The sequence below is a fragment of the Pongo abelii genome, chromosome 8 (assembly GCF_028885655.2).
Source record: "Pongo abelii isolate AG06213 chromosome 8, NHGRI_mPonAbe1-v2.0_pri, whole genome shotgun sequence".
Classification (NCBI taxonomy): domain Eukaryota; kingdom Metazoa; phylum Chordata; class Mammalia; order Primates; family Hominidae; genus Pongo; species Pongo abelii.
The window spans coordinates 90,004,345-90,022,286 of NC_071993.2; the positions used below are offsets into that span (position 1 = coordinate 90,004,345).

The window sequence follows — 17,942 nt, forward strand, 5'->3', positions numbered from 1 at the left end:
TTATTATTATATGAAGTTAAACAATCTTCCTCTTTCTTAAATACACTGTATATAGAAAACCCTAAAGCAAGCTTGTCCAACATATGACCTGCAGGCCACATGCAGACTAGGACAACTTTGAATGTGGCCCAACAAAAATTTATAAACTTTCTTAAAACATCATGAGATTATTTTTTGGGACTTTTTTTTTTTTTTTTTTTTTTTTTTTGTAGCTCATCAGCTATCAGCTATTGCTAGTGTTAGTGTATTATCTGTGTGGCCCAAAACAGTTCTTCTTTCACTGTGGCCTAGGGAAGCCAAAATATTGGACACACACACACACACACACACACACACACACAACTAATAACTAAATTCATCAAAGTAGTAGGATACAAAACCAATGCACAAAAATCAGTTGTACTTGTATACCTAACAAGTAATAAGCTAAAAAAGACATTAAGAGAATAGTTCAGTTTACAATAGCATCAAAAAGAATAAAACACATAGGAATTAATTTAACCAAGGAGGTGAAATATTTATGCAATGATTATTAGAAAATATTTTTGAAAGTAAAGTAGTTTGTCAGGCTTTAAAATAGCTTCTTCAATGTGTAAAATGATTTTCATCATCTTACAGACCAAATGAATAAAATGATCTTTAGAAAATACCTGAAAGAATCTTATTTAATTTAGTTAGTTTATTTATTTGATTTTTTAAAAACGGCAAGTACTTGTGCTATTGAAAAGGAATATGACTTAGAAAGTTTACTTCATTTGCAGTTAGAGAGTACATTAGATTAAATTCGTTTGGCTGGATTATCCTCTCAAATGATAAGCCTATCAGAAAACTTTGAACATTTGAGTACTCTTTAGTTAATTACATTTTTGGTGCTTTAATTATCAAACTTAAGCTTATTTATTTTTCTACAATAGGCACTGCCATAGAGAAAAATGACAGAATTTAGTCTTAATACTTGCCCACTTTTACATGAAAAAATCAAACTGTGCTTGAGCACGTATGGTTATTAAATATTAAATATGTCCTCCAATTAATTGTTTCCAGAAGCAAATTACCTATAGAAACAAAACATTTTTCTGTAACATAGTTCTAATTCACATTTATTATAGTCATAACATCCTTCTGTTTTATTATTTTCAGTAACTTATTAAATAATTTTTCCTTATTGTCTACAGAATTGTTAATCTGAATGATTTTATAGGTTTAACTATAGATTTAACTGTAGGGTTATGACAACTCAGAATTCTCCTAGAGGTACTAAAAAACCACATTTTCTATTGTACAAATTTTCTATTGTACAAATTTATCTATGGAATAAAAGGTTTTAAATATATTAAAAATTAAATCTGAAATCAGAGGAGAAATGGGGGAGGATTATGATGTGACCTTTCTCTCTGCCTAGAATATACACTTGGATTTGGATCAACCAGAAACTCAATAAAATAAATGAAGTTGTTGAAATATGTTCATTGATTCACTACTACCAGTTAATTCCACACCCATTTCTTAAACATATTCTTTGTCTTATATAATTCTGTTTGTTGTCCTACAGTCAATTAGGTGCTTTTGTTTATTTTTTGAATATGTGGGTTCTCTTTGCATGGAATATTGCTTGGGTTTTAACTAATATTAAATATGTATAAATGACATATTTATACATTACATTATACATTTATACATTTATACATACATTTATACATTATAAATGACATATTTATACATATCTGTATAAATGACACAGATAAAATCAAAATCATATTTGACCACAAATATAACGTAAATATTTTCATTCCTGCTATAACCATAGGAAGACTGAAAAATGAAGGGAAAAAACTTTAATTTGTTCTGTGATTAAAGTTCTATTAACTCATAAGCTTAACAAACTTACTTCCCCTATCCAAAGTACTATATATGTAATCTTTGATAATTAAACTACTGTGATGTTGATATATTTAATACAAACTCTGCAAACATCTAGAAGGGTAGGCAAGCATACCCAAGAGGATTTTTTTCTTAAGGCACTTAATCAATTCTTTCAATCTAATCAATCACACTTACAAATTTACTGAATCGAATCATTTAAAACTTTGAAGTAGTGTTTAAAAGCTTAGTCAAAATGTTTATATTTTAAATCACATATCTAACAACAACAACTTTCTACAGTTGCATTTTCACTGAAAAAAGGAATTTCACAAGTTGAAATGAAGTTTTAGTTAAAATAAAAAAGGGGGATCTTCAGCTTGGTAGAGTTTAATTTTTTGGTTAGGGAATTGAAGAAAAACCCAAAATATGAGGTTTCTAATTGATTCTAATGGAGACACAGGTTAAGAGATTGAGCTTTTTCATCAAGTAGGGCTTTTTTGGCTTTTATCTTTTCAAATCAATCTTTCACATACGTTTTAAAACCATATTTTTGGCTGGATGTGGTAGCTCACGCCTGTAATCCCAGCACTTTGGGAGGCCGAGGCGGATGGATCACTTGAGATCAGGAGTTCAAGACCAGCCTGGCCAACATGGCGGAACCCCCATCTCCACTTAAAAAAAAAAAAAAAAAAAAAAAAAAAAAAAAAAAAAATTAACTGGTTGTGGTGGCAGGTGCCTGTAATCCCAGCTACTAGGGAGGCTGAGTCACGAGAATCGCTTGAACCCAGGAAACAGAGGTTGCAGTGAGTCCAGATTGCGCCACTGCACTCCAGCCTGGGCAACAGATCAAGACTCTCTCAAAAAAATAAAATAAAATAAAATAACCGATATTTGTTTCTTTGATTTCAACCTCTGAGACATATTTTTCTAATGAACAGAACTGCCTGATTAGATTCTATACTCTTTTTCTTTTTTTTTGGTTGAGGAGAGTGGGGTATGAAGATTGTTTTTTACACACTTTAATCATTATGTTGAAACACACACACAGACACACACACACACGGCATGGTCTGCTTGTACTTTTAATTTTAACTGCAGCAATTTGATGGTCTGAAAATAATAAAATATTGTGATATTCTGAGGGTATGAACCTTTCCCATTTACAGCAGTCTGAGAATTAAATATGGTAATTCCCTGAAATTCTTTATATTTTATCTCTTAGTCCAGTTAATACAGTCAGCGAATGCTAATAAGTACTAATAAGCATTTTTGATCTTAGTAATATGACTTTTGTTGCTTATTATCTTGTTCATTTTTGCTTTTGCCAGCAAGAAATGGCCTTTTATTTCATGAAAAATTATCAATGGTTACTGTGAATAAACTGTTGCCTTCTTTTTGTTTTATATTTTACATACGCATACATAGTCTCTTTTTTTTCTTGCTGGTATTTATGTACTGTGCTTCTTTTATTTCAGTTGTAAAGAAAGTACATTTTACATTTAAAATCATTTTGTTGATAATGTTCCCAATTTAATGAAAAATAATATATAACTCCTTTATATGCTCAAATCTATATAAATTCCTAGTAGCTGTAGGATGAAAAATGTTATTCGTTGGGTAATTGCGTGCCTCCACTTACATTCATTTTTATTTTTTTCTCATAGAACTCTATATTGCTGATTGTAAAAATCTTGGGAACTTGCTTAAGCTCACAGTTAGTAAGTAGTGTGTGGCCAAGATTCTGAACATAGATCTTTTGACATTAAACACTGTATAAATTACCTGTTATTGTATAACAATATCATTAAAATTAGGTAATTTAAAACAACACACATTTATTATTTGATAGTTTCTTTGAATCAGGAGTCCAGACACAGCATAGCCAGGTACTCTGCTTAAGGTTTCACAAGAGTATAATCAAGGAATTGTCAGGGCTACCATTTGATCTGAAACATGATTAGGGAAGCATTTGCTTCCAAGCTCAATCAGATTGTTATGTATTCCTTATGGATTCAGAACACAACACAGTTTGTGTTCTCATGTTATACAGACACTTAGACACATGTATACAACATAGAATCTCATGTTATGTAACCACAGAATCATATACATGGGAAATAGAAACATAGACTTTTCTTTGGGGTAGAAGCATGTCACAGGTTTTTTGGACCATCCTTAATGCCCACTATCCTCTTTTATGGGTGGCAAGCTCTAATGTCACAGATGGCATCTATATCTGTCTCTGTATCTATGACCTAGGGAAATTGATTCTAGGGTCATATACTCTTCTCCCATATTTTAGAGTCATTTCCATTGTAATCTTTTGAACTTTTGTGAAAAATTTTATAGGGCATGAAATTCAAAATAGTGAATTTATATGTATTCAGAATTTTTGAATAACTTTCCCAAGAACTGAAAACAAAACTAAAAAGATGTTTATGTTTTTATATTTAAAAAATGTATATATCCAAGAGAAAAGCAAAATATAGGGAACTAGGGAAAGGAGAACTAAACTGTCAATTAGTAGAACCAGGTTTTTGTTTTGAATCTGCTTTTATTAGCTAGGTTGTCTTGGTCAGGCGATTTTTAACTCTTGGGATTGGAAAATGTGCAGATAACAGAGGACTGACTTTATGTTCCACCTACACATACATAAAAAGGGATGCTAAGTTTCCTCCTAGCTCTAAAATTTTGTGACTGAATTTTTACTTGTATAAGTGACTTTTGAACAAAATAAACATAAATTCTACACCAAAATGTACAATGTATGTGCATTTACTTAGTACTTTATTCACAACATAATAGAATAATAGATATTTAGTAAGTGCCTCAATATTAAGGTATTTCTTTCAGTTTCTAAAGAAAAAGCTAAAGATAGAAGAACAAAACTCCAATTCTGAAGGGTGTTTTTTTTTTGTTTTTTGTTTTTGTTTTTTTGAGACAGAGTCTCGCTCTGTCGCCCAGGCTGGAGTGCAGTGGTGCAATCTCGGCTCCCTGCAACCTCCGCCTCCTGGGTTCGTGCCATTCTCCTGCCTCAGCCTCCCAAGTAGCTGGGACTACAGGCGCCTGCCACCACGCCTGGCTAATTTTTTGTATTTTTAGTAGAGACCGGGTTTCACCGTGTTAGCCAGGATGGTCTCAATCCAATTCTGAAGTTTTATGCTTGGATTTCTATACCTGTCCTAATACATCATCTATTATATTATATATCCTGAAGGAATATAATAAGTAAATAAAATATAATGTTAGCTGAGAGATACAAGTGAAGTACATTTTAGTAAAGTCTTTCACTTTGCAATTTTTTTTCTTTTGAAGTAAATAAAATTTAAATTTTAAGGATCAACATAGTTTTGCAGAGCAACATGTTTTTAATACTTGTAAGTTTTAATTTAATTGTTGATGACTTGGCATTATTTCTCACCTTTAGCTAGAATCGATGTAATTAATATATTCCCAGCTTTTGACTCCAGCCCAACCAAAATTTGTACTGTCATGATAAAGTTGCTGGACACATACATTATATATGTCTTGCCATGTTAAGAGTTTTCCAAGTAGTTATCTAGACACAATATGTACATACACATAGTTGAAATTTAGTTTGTATAATTGTAAATGAAGAAAAAGTGTGAAAAGTCAAAGAAGAGAGACACTAATTCCAGGAAGGTGCTGGAAATTTTGGATTAAAAAAGAGGATTTGAAATGAAAAAGTGATATTTTAGCCTGATAATCTTGGAATATAGATTTTACTCAATACTAACAGAATAATGGCTGTAGTCACTGCTTAACCTCAGTGGGAAACTACATAGTAGCTAAATTTTCACTTTTTATCTTTTAATTTTTTAATTAATAATGTACTTTGGGAAGCTTTAATTTTTTTGTTTGTTTTGTTTGCAAGGATTAACATGCAAGAGAAAGCAATATATGCTTCTGGTTATATGATATAACTAAACATTCTTCTGGTTGGCTCAAACTAGGGAAAGATTGCAGGGAAAATATTAGCAATCCATATTGTTTCCACAACTTTGAATAATTAATTGTTTTAGAGCACCAAGTAGTGGGTTCTATGCACAGAGTGATTTTTCCTTATTTTAATGTTTGGAATGAACTAAAGCAGTCAATTACTCTCTCAGCTTCACTGAGTTAGGTTAATTAGAAAGGCAGCACACTCCCCACCAACCTGCCACAGCCACCTCCCAGCTATTTTAGAGAGTAATTCAATTGTATTATAACTTTTCTGTTTAAAGAAGCAAGTAACTTTTCCAGGAAAACATTGAATATCAAAATATGATTTATATGACTTTCCATCTCTTTCTCTCTCTATATATATATATATATATACACACACACACATACATAAACACACACACACACACACACACACAAACACACACACACATATATATATATATATGCAACCCATCCAGGCTTGCTATCTATCTATAGTTTCTATAATATACATATAGAGTTGTTTCTTGGTATCCATGGGGAATTGGTTCCAGTATTCCCCTTTCCTCCCACGGATAACCAAATCCAGGGACGTTCAAGTCCCCTATATAAAATGGTATGGTATTTTCATATAACCTGTTCACCTTATTCCATATACAGTCATGTGTAGCATAACTACATTTTGGTCAATGACAAACCCCATTATATGATGGAAGTCCCATGAGATTGTAATTCTATATTTTTATTGTATGTTTTCTGTGTTTAAATATGTTTAGATACACAAATACCATTCTGTTACAATTGCCTACAATATTCAGTACAGTAACATGCTTTACAGGTTTGTAGCCTAGAAGCAATACACTACACCATATAGAGTACGTGTGTAGTAGGATATACATCTAGGTTTATGTAAGTACACTCCATGATGTTTGTACCATGACAAAATTGCCTAAAGACACGTTTCTTAGGATATATTCATATCATTAAGCAACCTTTATGATTATACTTTAAATCATCTCTAGATTACTTATAATACCTAATACAATGTAAATGCTATGAAAGTAGTTGTTATACTGTATTGTTTAGAAATAATGAGAAAAAGTCTGTACATGTTTAGTAAAGATACAACTATCGATTATTTTCCTAAATATATTTGATCCCTTATTGATTACATCCATGAATTAGAATCTCATGGATATGGAAAGCCAAATGTATATGTGTGTGCGTGTGTGTGTGTGTGTTACGTGTGTGTATTTCCTAATAAAACTAAGCACTATACTGAGGATGAGCAAAAAGTATTCTATACAAAGATCACTACTAGTATGAATTTATTGAATAAGACCTTTTCCTGCCTTTAAAACTAACTGTTTCTATGAGAAAATTCAAGACTGAGGTTAGAAAGTGGGAAGAGTGGTGGTCAGTCTCTGGTGATAGCAGGCCTCGATGGTTTGCCTATCAGCTGAAATGTAGCATAGAAAGAACTGTCCATTAGAGGCATGGGGACTTCTTTACAGTTGTTTCTCAAAGAGACATTCACCCTTACCTTCTGACTTCCAATATTGACTACTGTGGATTTAAGTCTTTTGAATTCATATAAATTCTTTCAGACTGCTTACTACACTAATGTGTTGACCAAACATAACCCTAGCTTTGTGAAATGAAGAATAGACTTGGTTTGTAAGTCTTCTGTGACATAAAGTAAGTTATTTTTAGCAAAAAATGATTTCCTTCCAAAATGGTGTTATTAACATCAACAACAATAACCATAATTTTCATTTTAGAAATTCTTACTTCTGGAGGGAACTATAAATTTACCAATTTATACACAATTGGTAAATAGAAGAATAAAGTTGGTATAATGAGGAAGGTTTATTAATTTATAAGTTATTTTCTAGTTTTTTAAGTTTATTCATACATTTGTTATTTACGCTTTGATATGGTCTGGATAAGCTTTTTTTCACAATTAAAAACAAAGAGCTAGCTATGTAAAAAGATCTTAAGAAAAAATGGAAAATCTATTGAAGAACATTTATTCTGTACAAAGAGAGTCCATATTAGCAGTTACATGAACTCCTGTAATTTAATGTGTTAATCTCTCTTGAGAATCAGGAAGTACATAAAAAGAAGCTGCAAAGTTATTTATCTGAATTAATAGGCTAATAAAGAGGCTAAATGAAAGAGGAAGTTTTCCATTTTTATAAAAAAAGTCCCTAGAGGTAAATGGCCCTCAATACCTACTTCTTGAAGGACGAAGCACAGATCCCAGTATTTAAGGCTGTAAAAGATTGACCAGCCAAGAAATGTGTTGAAAATATCAAGAAATATTTAACTGTGCTAATATTTTTAACATGGTTGTGATTGTTTTGATTTTTATTATTGTTCTCAATACAAGAGAACAAGTCTTTTTCAGGAACATACATATAGTATTATAGTAGAAATGCCTTTTCTATTATAGTACTGATTTTATAGAGGAGAAAAATCGAGGGTAAATGAGGTTATCCACTTTCACATAGTTGGTAAGTGGTGGATTATGGATTGGATTCTAAGCCTATCCATTCCAGGGCCAGCTCTCTTAACTTCTATTATATGAGTATCAAACTAAATTTAATTCCATTTTCTGTACTGCCACCATTTTTATTATGATGAAAGGAAAAGTTCATGTAAGGTGAACCCCATCTTGGGTATTACCTATTCTGCAAGACAGGCCTACTCAGGATTACACCTGTTGATCCCTTTATTGTAATTAAATATGTCTCTTTACCACTATTAAACATTGCTTGTTCTAGCTGATATTAATAGAGCCATCCAGTTTTCTTATTTAGTGTTGTGCCGTGCCTCACATCTTTTATTTTTAACTTATCTGTAATATTTAAAATGAAGTCAAGGAAGGGAATACATTTAAACATCAAATGAAACATGTTAAGCAAAAGGTTTATTGGGAAAAAGGGAAGCTTGCAAAGTAACGAAGGAGGAAAGAGAGCACATTATCCCAATATACCCAGAGTATTCTGGTGTTTAGCTGCTTGCCAATATTGTCTAGAACACTAGCTTTTCAGATCTTTAAAACTTAGGATGTGTGGAAAGATACAGTCACCACTGCTGGGATAGGGAGAGACAGGAGTTTCTGGCTTAATGCTAACTATAGCTTGGGTGTCACATATTCTTCTAAGGAGAGGGGTATGGGCACAGTTGTTCAGGCAATTCAGAGTGAACACTTAGGTTAATTTTTAAAAAAATATGTATATTGCTCCTTGTATCACGTCTGCCTAAGCTTTGCTCTCTTCTCTCTCTCCCCTAAACTTTTGGCTTAAAGCCAGACGGTATATGAAAATTTGAGAGGCTTTTTTTTTCTTTTTGGCAATACAAATGGACAATTCTAAAGGGGAAAGCAGGCAAGCAAACAAAACTCTTTCTTTTTCAACACACCAGCAGTAGAAAGATTTTTTGTTGAGTTTCAATCATTGAACTCAGGAGTGAGCTCAGAGCAAGAAAACTATAGATCTGTCCCATGAAAATTAGAATCATTAAATAAAATATAAATCCAGATACAGTGTTTTTGTTTCACTGCTTTAATATTAGTTACTATTAAAACTTTATCTGGTTATAAACTATTTGCTTTGTAAAGAGAGTTCAATGGCTCCTTCCCTTAGTGTATCTGCTTGGAGCTTGGAGCATATATATATATATATAAGGAGCATATATATATATGGAGCATATATATATATATGGAGCATATATATATATATATGGAGCATATATATATATATATGGAGCATATATATATATATGGAGCATATATATATATATGGAGCATATATATATATGGAGCATATATATATATATGGAGCATATATATATATGGAGCATATATATATGGAGCATATATATATATGGAGCATATATATATATATATGGAGCATATATATATATATACACATACATACACACAATCAGAAGATTTGCAGTTGCTACTCTTAAACACTGCAAGGTACTAATGTTAATGTTAGTTGACCTGCCTATTGTACATAAGTTTTCTTGATGAGAAAATAAATTACCTTTCAATTTCTCAATTATATATTGAAATATAGATCAAGTGTCTTTTCATGGTGAGTTGTGTGAAGTATTTGTAAATTAGTATGTACTGGGGCCTTGAATATATATACATTGTTGAATATATTTATAGGCAATAAAATGCCATCAATATCTGATCTATACTTTGGAGTGTATTGTATGTAGGTTGTGTATTTGCCATTTCAGTCAAAAATAAAAATACTCATTCCACTCAATATTCATGTAATTATATCCTAGTATGTGAAAAAGTGCAAAAAAATTGTGCCATTTACAAAAGTATGTGTATGTGAGACAACATTTGTGTTTAAACATTATTCTGGCTTGTTACAAAAGATTCATGGTTCTTTCCAGCATTTCTTAGACAGATAAAGACTGGTAGTAATAGTATGATAAAGAAATATTATAGATAATTATAGTTCTTATTAAATTACTGAGAAAATATTTTAAAGAGCCTTCCACTTTTCTTGTAATTATGCAATGGTATAACATTTAGGCCAATTTCATGCCTTAAGAAAATGCAACAGATACATTTTTCATTATATTTTTCAAGTCAGATTCATATTTATGGATTCTCTATATATTCTTGAGTGCTGTCCTAAGACAATGGGTTCTCTCGATAGTTGCCATTTATTCTAGTGTTTTTTGGAGGCTACATTTTGCTTGCATAGCCACATCTCTTCTATATCTGTAAGTTTAATAAAATGGATCAGTTGAAAATGATTGTTGTAAGCCATGGTACATTATTATTTGGCAAAGAGATCATTGCTGCGTGAGGGAAAAATGGTATTTGAGTTGCATCAGTGCTGTTTGCATTCGACATGTAAAATGCATGGGATCTTTAACAGAGTAGAAAGGGTTAGAGACATAATATTTTCAAGTTTTATTCAAAAACTGTCTACAATTCAGCTTGCTGAAAAAAAAATAAGAAGAAAGCAAGCACTGAAATATTACACTGGCATAGTGCGTTGTTCTAGTGGAGTAACCCAGACATGTCTTACAGAAGAATGACTTCTATTCCATTTCTGAACACTAGTTTTGTCTTTCATGTCAAGATTTATGTTTTATGTATTTGCTCTAAGATAAAAAGAAGCAGTTCTCACCATGGGAGACTCAGCTACTTTTTAAAAATCTCTACTTTCCTCTTCTTTCTCAGTTTCAAAATATCTTTTTTTCACATCAGAGGTCTTACAGAATTAATTGAGACATCAGACTCTGCTATTACAGGCATTTCCTTTTGTTCAGGATAAAATTCAGTGATAACTCCTGTGAGAAGTGATAGATGGGGGGAAACAGATTTATGTTGTTAGAGGGAAACACAAAATGGATGATGGAACTCACCGTGTCTGAATCTCTGCCTTCCACCAAAAATATTATTTATAAATAATATAATGCAGATATTTTGGCCTTTTGGTAAAGAATATTTTCTGTCTTATGCTGGATATACAGTTGAGTATTTTCAGCTTTAAAACTGATTGTGAGCCAGCCACGGTTTAAGAGCATGATCTTTGCTAAGAATTCATATGAGTAGAATATATTTTCAAGTAACTTTCTTCGGTTTGCAGGTACAATTCTGGTGGACAACATGCTGATCAAAGGGACTGCTGGAGGACCAGACCCCACCATAGAACTTTCGTTAAAGGATAATGTGGATTACTGGGTGTTGATGGATCCTGTTAAGCAAATGCTTTTCCTGAACAGCACCGGGAGAGTTCTGGATAGAGATGTTAGTGATTTTTTTTCTTTGCCCCTGTAATATAAGTTTATTATAATTTAAATGTCTATGTGTGTGTTTAATGATATTGAATTATTTATATAATTTGAGTTTATTTCCTGAGTATATCAACAACAGTTTCTTTAACTCATTTAAAGAAGAATGAGAAAGGAAGGGAACATCTGTGTCCTAGAGAACCATTATACTTCCCCTTTAATATCCTGGAAGCTTGTCAATTTCTGAACAAGAAGAAAATATAGTGCTTAGAAAAAAGAGGTGGTACCCTTGGCAAAGTAGGACAAGCATGGCTATAATTCATTTCTGTCCAACTATGGCAACATATAAGTGTGTCACTCAGCTACTGGCTTGAAGATGTAGGTTGGTGGGTGCACTCACAGGAGCCTGTTTTTACAACTAGTAAGCATTGGTTGAAGGGCAAAACTGTGGAAATGTCTTACATAGCTGCAAAAAAGAAAAAAAAAGTGAGCAAAAGTTTCATGGTAATATGCCAGTCAAGTAGTTCTTGGATAGCATAACTTTTTATTTAATTTTTTAATTATCATTATACTTTAGGTTTTATGGTACATGTGCGCAATGTGCAGGTAAGTTACATATGTATACATGTGCCATGCTGGTGTGCTGCACCCACTAACTCGTCATCTAGCATTAGGTATATCTCCCAGTGCTATCCCTCCCCCTTCCCCCCACCCCACAACAGTCCCCAGAGTGTGATGTTCCCCTTCCTGTGTCCATGTGTTCTCATTGTTCAATTCCCACCTATGAGTGAGAATATGCGGTGTTTGGTTTTTTGTTCTTGCGATAGTTTACTGAGAATGATGATTTCCAATTTCATCCATGTTCCTACAAAGGACACGAACTCATCATTTTTTATGGCTGCATAGTATTCCATGGTGTGTATGTGCCACATTTTCTTAATCCAGTCTATCCTGAAGACTTGGAACTTTTTTTTTTATTAAGAATATCTATATTGGGCTTGGCACAGCAGTAGCTCATACCTGTAATCCCAGCACTTTGGGAGGCCCAGTGGGGAGAATTGCTTGAGCCCAGGAGTTTGAGTCCAGCCTGGCAAATAGAGCAAGACTCTGTCTTGACAAAAAATTTAAAAAACTAGGCAGGCATGGTAACACGTGCCTGTAGTCCCACTAATCTGCAGACTGTGGTGAGAGGATCGCTTGAGCTTGGGTTTGGGGAGTGGAGGCTACAGTGAACTATGATCACACCAATGCACTCCAGCCTGGGCAGCAGAGTGAGACACTACCTCAAAAGAATATTACTAAATTACCAAAGTAGTTGGATGTTTCATTTCTGGAAAAATTTTTAAAAAAACAATTTAATAGGTATAAGTACCTCTCCAAAGTAAGTTTGTACTCACTTATTTGCATCTCAGTCTTTCTTGAGTGCAGAGGGGCAGAGGGTAGTGGATTATAACCAGTAATTGTACTGGACCCTGGGAAAACTCAGAGAGTAACTCTAAACATGCTTACCCCCAAGTTCCCAGCTTATGAAATCCAAATGTCAGATACTCAGCTTAGTGAACCTGAATCATTTCACGTCATTGCTCAGGGTTTATGATCCACTTTACAATAGGTTGTGGAGTGGTTGATACTTTATACTATTTCATGTCTAAAATTTGGAGTCTTTAATAAATCTCAATTTGCCTTTTATTTTACTACAGTTTACTATGTGCTTTATTACTTACGAATTCTTTGAATTCTTGTGAATTATGTTTTCCTGCTGCCACAGTGCTTTTAGGGGTTCATTCATCAGAGCATAAGGGCTTTTATTCTGAATACCCTTAACCTAGTGCCCATCTGTTTTATGTGACGTATAGACCATTACTGCTAGACAAATAGTGAGGTAAATCCAGGCTTTTAGTCCAAATCTAATCACCACTGGAAATTACAGTCTCATTTAATTGTAAAATAATATATGCTTATGGTAAACATAGAAAATAAGAAGCATATATATGAAGATAATTTTATCGGTTAGGGAAAATAACATTTAATGTTTATTCTGCCACATTTTATTTCAAGCATTTATGTGTGTTGGTATGTATATTTATAATACTTATTAATTTAATTGGATTATGCTGTTCATTTTGCTGTCAGCCTACTTTTTACATGAAATTTTTAATACTTGTAAAATTATAATGCAAACAAATGTATATTTATATAATTATTATTAGCTGTATAATTGGTTATTGCATGAATAAATAAGAGATTTTTTTAAGATGAATCTCCTATTTTAGATGTCATTTGTTTGCAGTTTTTAATAATTACAAAAATGCTGCAGTGAAAATTTTTGTACATACATCTTTCTACAATTGTTTAGTTGTTTTATAGAGATAAATTCATTTACCATCATTATATTACTGGGATAGGTAGTTTTATGCATTTTACTAAATGGTCCTCTTGATATATTGTACCTATATGCTTCCATACCAATATTGCTAAGTAATTGTAATGTCTGAAATAAAATAATAATATTATGTATATATTTGAAATAATCTTAGTTTACTTGGAGAGGTGTTGTATGTTTTTACTTTATTGTTTTAACATTATTTACATTAATATAGAATAAGATATTTTTTCTTCTGTATGCTTCTCTATGATCCTAGTTAACAATACTTTCTACAAAGATATAGTAGAGAACTCATTTGAAAAAAAATGTGAGTGCACACTTTTTATATAGATTGTATTTGTAAATATGCTCTCCAGTATTAATGAAATATGTATTAATACTATGATATACATATATGTAAATCTATACATTTATTTACATTGTTTTAAATTTTACTTAATATTAAAATGTTTTTCCCAAAAGCTAAATATAGATAAAATATACATTATTATTAAATAACTATATTATTATGATAAATACCAAAATATTTGTAGTTTCTTTTAAAATATAGGGCATTTACCTGAAATGTAACTCTTCTGATTGTTGCCCAAAGTTTTTTGGTTGTTCTTTTATGAATATAATGAATCAAAATAAAAAATATTGGCTGGGTGTGATGGCTCATGCCTGTAATCCCAGCAATTTGGGAGGCCAAGGCCAGTGGATCACTTGAGGTCAGGAGTTCAAGACCAGCCTGGCCAACATGGTGAAAACCCATCTGTACTAAAAATCCAAAAATTAGCCAGGCATTGTGGCAGGTACCCTGTAATCCCAGCTACTGTAGAGGCTGAGGCAGAAGAATCACTTGATCCCAGGAGGTGGAGGTTGCAGTGAACCAAGATCACACCACTGCACTCCAACCTGTGTGACAGAGTGTGACTGCATCTCAAAAAGAAAAAAAATTATATATTCCATTTCAAAAATATATTTTTTATTTATATATTATATATATTCCATTTCAAAGAGAGAGATATATATATATGCTCTGAATATCAAAATAGAACCAACAATTTCAGTTTGACCCTACTAACAATGGCAAAAGCGCTGTATTATAATCACTAGCCTATAATTAACTTTAACCCTTCTTAGTGGTAAATTGCTCTTGAAATTATTTTTATAGAAAATTTTCCACTGAATCTTTGTTATGAAATTATGCTTTTCTAAGAATATTCTGATTTTAATCAATGTTATTTGGCTTATAAGGAAGACACAAAAATGCCTTCAAATGATTTCAAGTTGATGGGAGAGAGTATTAAGAATACCAATAGCATAGATATAAAAAATAATTTACTTTCTTGGAAATTGTATGTTTACCAGAGAGAGAGGAAAACTACTTGGTCTTGGACCATATGGTCTCTAGTTTCTACCTTTCTCTGTGTATATTCTCTATTTTTCTCTCTGCAGAGCAGATTCCTTTATACACTTATAATTTTACTCCATTTCCTTGTTTTTCATTTGACTTCAAGTGTTTTCTATGTTGATGCCATGCCAGTTCTTCATAAACTTTTGATGCAGTGGCCATTAAAGAAGGCTTATAGTCACTGTGTTTTGTTTTGTTTTGTTTTAAAATTTCTGAGAGAAATAACAATTAAATACTCACTGGCTTGAATCTATAGCCAGGGAGCAAGGAGTAGGGCCACATGGTAGATTCATATCCAATTATACCATCTTTTTAGCAACAGTTAGAGAAAAATTTATTTTCCAGAGAAAGTGATGCAAATCATGCTTTCTACATTTTCTCACTGAGGCAATAAACTGTCTCTTAATGGGGATGTTTGAATAATTATGGCTGTAATAGAATTAAAAGCAAACAATATAGACAGAAACATTTTTAACATCGTGTTAAAAATAAGCTGATAAACATGATCTTCATGAAAATTTCCGAGGATGAATATAAAGAATAAAAATACCCAGCACTCAAATATTTGTATTTAATTAGAAAGCATTTACAAGAGATTGTATGACTATGAACTGTTTTATAATTTTAAACTTGGTTCATAAGATTTTCCCTTATGATCATCATTTATTTTTATTTCTTTTATTTTTTTGTTCACTAAAGTTACATAAATTTTCAACACCCAAAAATAAAAAAAGAAAGGAAAAGTTACAAAATTAAATGTCACAAAAGAGAAACAACCAAAATATGATATTTGGGGTGAACATGAAGAGTCTCAGTAATAAAGGTGCATCACATAAAAATTTTGAAATGCTAAATGATTGTCTCACATGGCCAATATGCTCTCATCACTGTTGGGCATGTGATAATAATGGTCATGACAATATCAATAATTAAAATAATAACAGAAAGAAAAGTATGACTCTGGTACAGTCCTATGATACTTATCTCAAAATCCTGGGCAAAATTTTAAAAGCTTTTGAAACGAGATAAATTATGTTCATAACAACATCAAATAGCTTCTTTTCTTTCAGACTCTAACTTGGTAGCTGCAAAAAGAGTTTGACTCCTCTGTCCAGCCAGTGTCCATTTAACTGCTAAGTTTAGTAGTTTTATCTCCACATTGTATCTTGCATCTCCATCCATCAACATAACTTTAGTATAAGACCTCTTAGTCGTCGCTCATATAAACTAATTGTTCTCTACTACCTGTCTTGATTCAACCTATTCCACATCCAGAGTGCTGAAACAGAGACTATGTCCGCAGATACCTTTTCATTGCAAACTGTTTTCTCTCTGTCTCTTGAGTTTTCCTAGATTCAAGATGCACCCTGTCTATGTAATTTTCTTTTTATTTAGAAACGTACGAACTACAATCTAAGAAAAGTAATGTAATTCTTGTCCCATGACCATAATCCAATTTTTTCTTACCATACTTTCCCTGATGTTCTTTTGAACATAAACTTTGAAATCACTGTTATCCAGTGCTATCAGTTGAATTTTATGTACTACTAAGACATATCTTAAATGCTGCTTCTGTATAAATTATTTTCTAATAACACTGGTATGCAATTCCTTGTTCTAAAATCCATATTGTTTAATAGTATTTTTGACTGACTTTATTTATGATCACCTCATATCAGTTTTATAAAAGTTGCTATTAGTGTCCAAGGACTATGTCATATTAATCCTAACCCACATTAAACTTTTCATATAACAAATACCTATCATTAAATAGACTGAATGTCCTTAATAATCCACTGTGAAAAATCTACAGATGTATCTACATGTCACATATGCGTAATTGTATTTTCAAATTGATATTTTCTTTTTAGGTAATATCTTCGGTAAATATGCTACTATCCATTGTGAAAATTTAATTTGTGAAGGACACTGATAACTCTGGCCAGCCATTTCCTTTAAGTTTGCTTTTTTATTTAAAAGTCATTTCTAAAACACGCAATGTCTTATTTCCTTTCATTGTCTTCCACATTACTTGTGAAATAGGAATGATTATGTTATAAAGGTAGTAAGTCCATAGACAGAAATATCATGACAAACAAAATTCGCTCCTGAGAATTAGACAAACGTTGCCTATACTTTTTGAAAAATAAAATCAATTCCTACAGATTTGCCAAAAATGCATTCCCTGCCCCCCATATCATTGACTTCGAAATCATTTGGTTTCTAGAAAAAAAATATATTGGATTGAAGATTTGTGCTATAATCTACACTGCTAATATCAACAAATCCCCTGTAAAAACTTTAATTTTCATGTTGAATCTTAAATGATTGAGAAATTCATAACGAAAATTTCTATTTAATTTTTTTTTCTTTTTTAGAATTACAAAATTTTTACATTTTTGTGGGAAATTTTTTTCTCTTCACACTCTCAAACCCACTTTTTAATGATAGTATCCTTTAATTGCTGATACACATATCATAACCTATACACAGGTACACTAATACACAAATGTGCAAGTATACGTTGAAAGTATTGTGTTAAGCACTCATTTTTAAATTGAAAGAATAGCTTGC

At 32.0% G+C, this 17,942-nt stretch overlaps 1 protein-coding gene across 19 annotated transcripts in view; it reads left to right on the forward strand.

The window, feature by feature from the left end:
- PCDH15 (protocadherin related 15) overlaps window positions 1-17,942 on the forward strand; it is a 1,013,670-nt gene that overhangs the window by 406,926 nt on the left and 588,802 nt on the right. For 18 of the 19 annotated variants that reach the window (XM_054522581.2, XM_063727642.1, XM_063727641.1 and 15 more), the window contains one exon: window positions 11,442-11,602. The exons of the other annotated variant lie outside the window; for it this stretch is intronic. In XM_054522581.2, coding sequence (XP_054378556.2) covers window positions 11,442-11,602 — 161 coding nt within the window. The remainder of the gene's footprint in view (window positions 1-11,441; window positions 11,603-17,942) is intronic. 19 annotated transcript variants of the gene reach the window in all.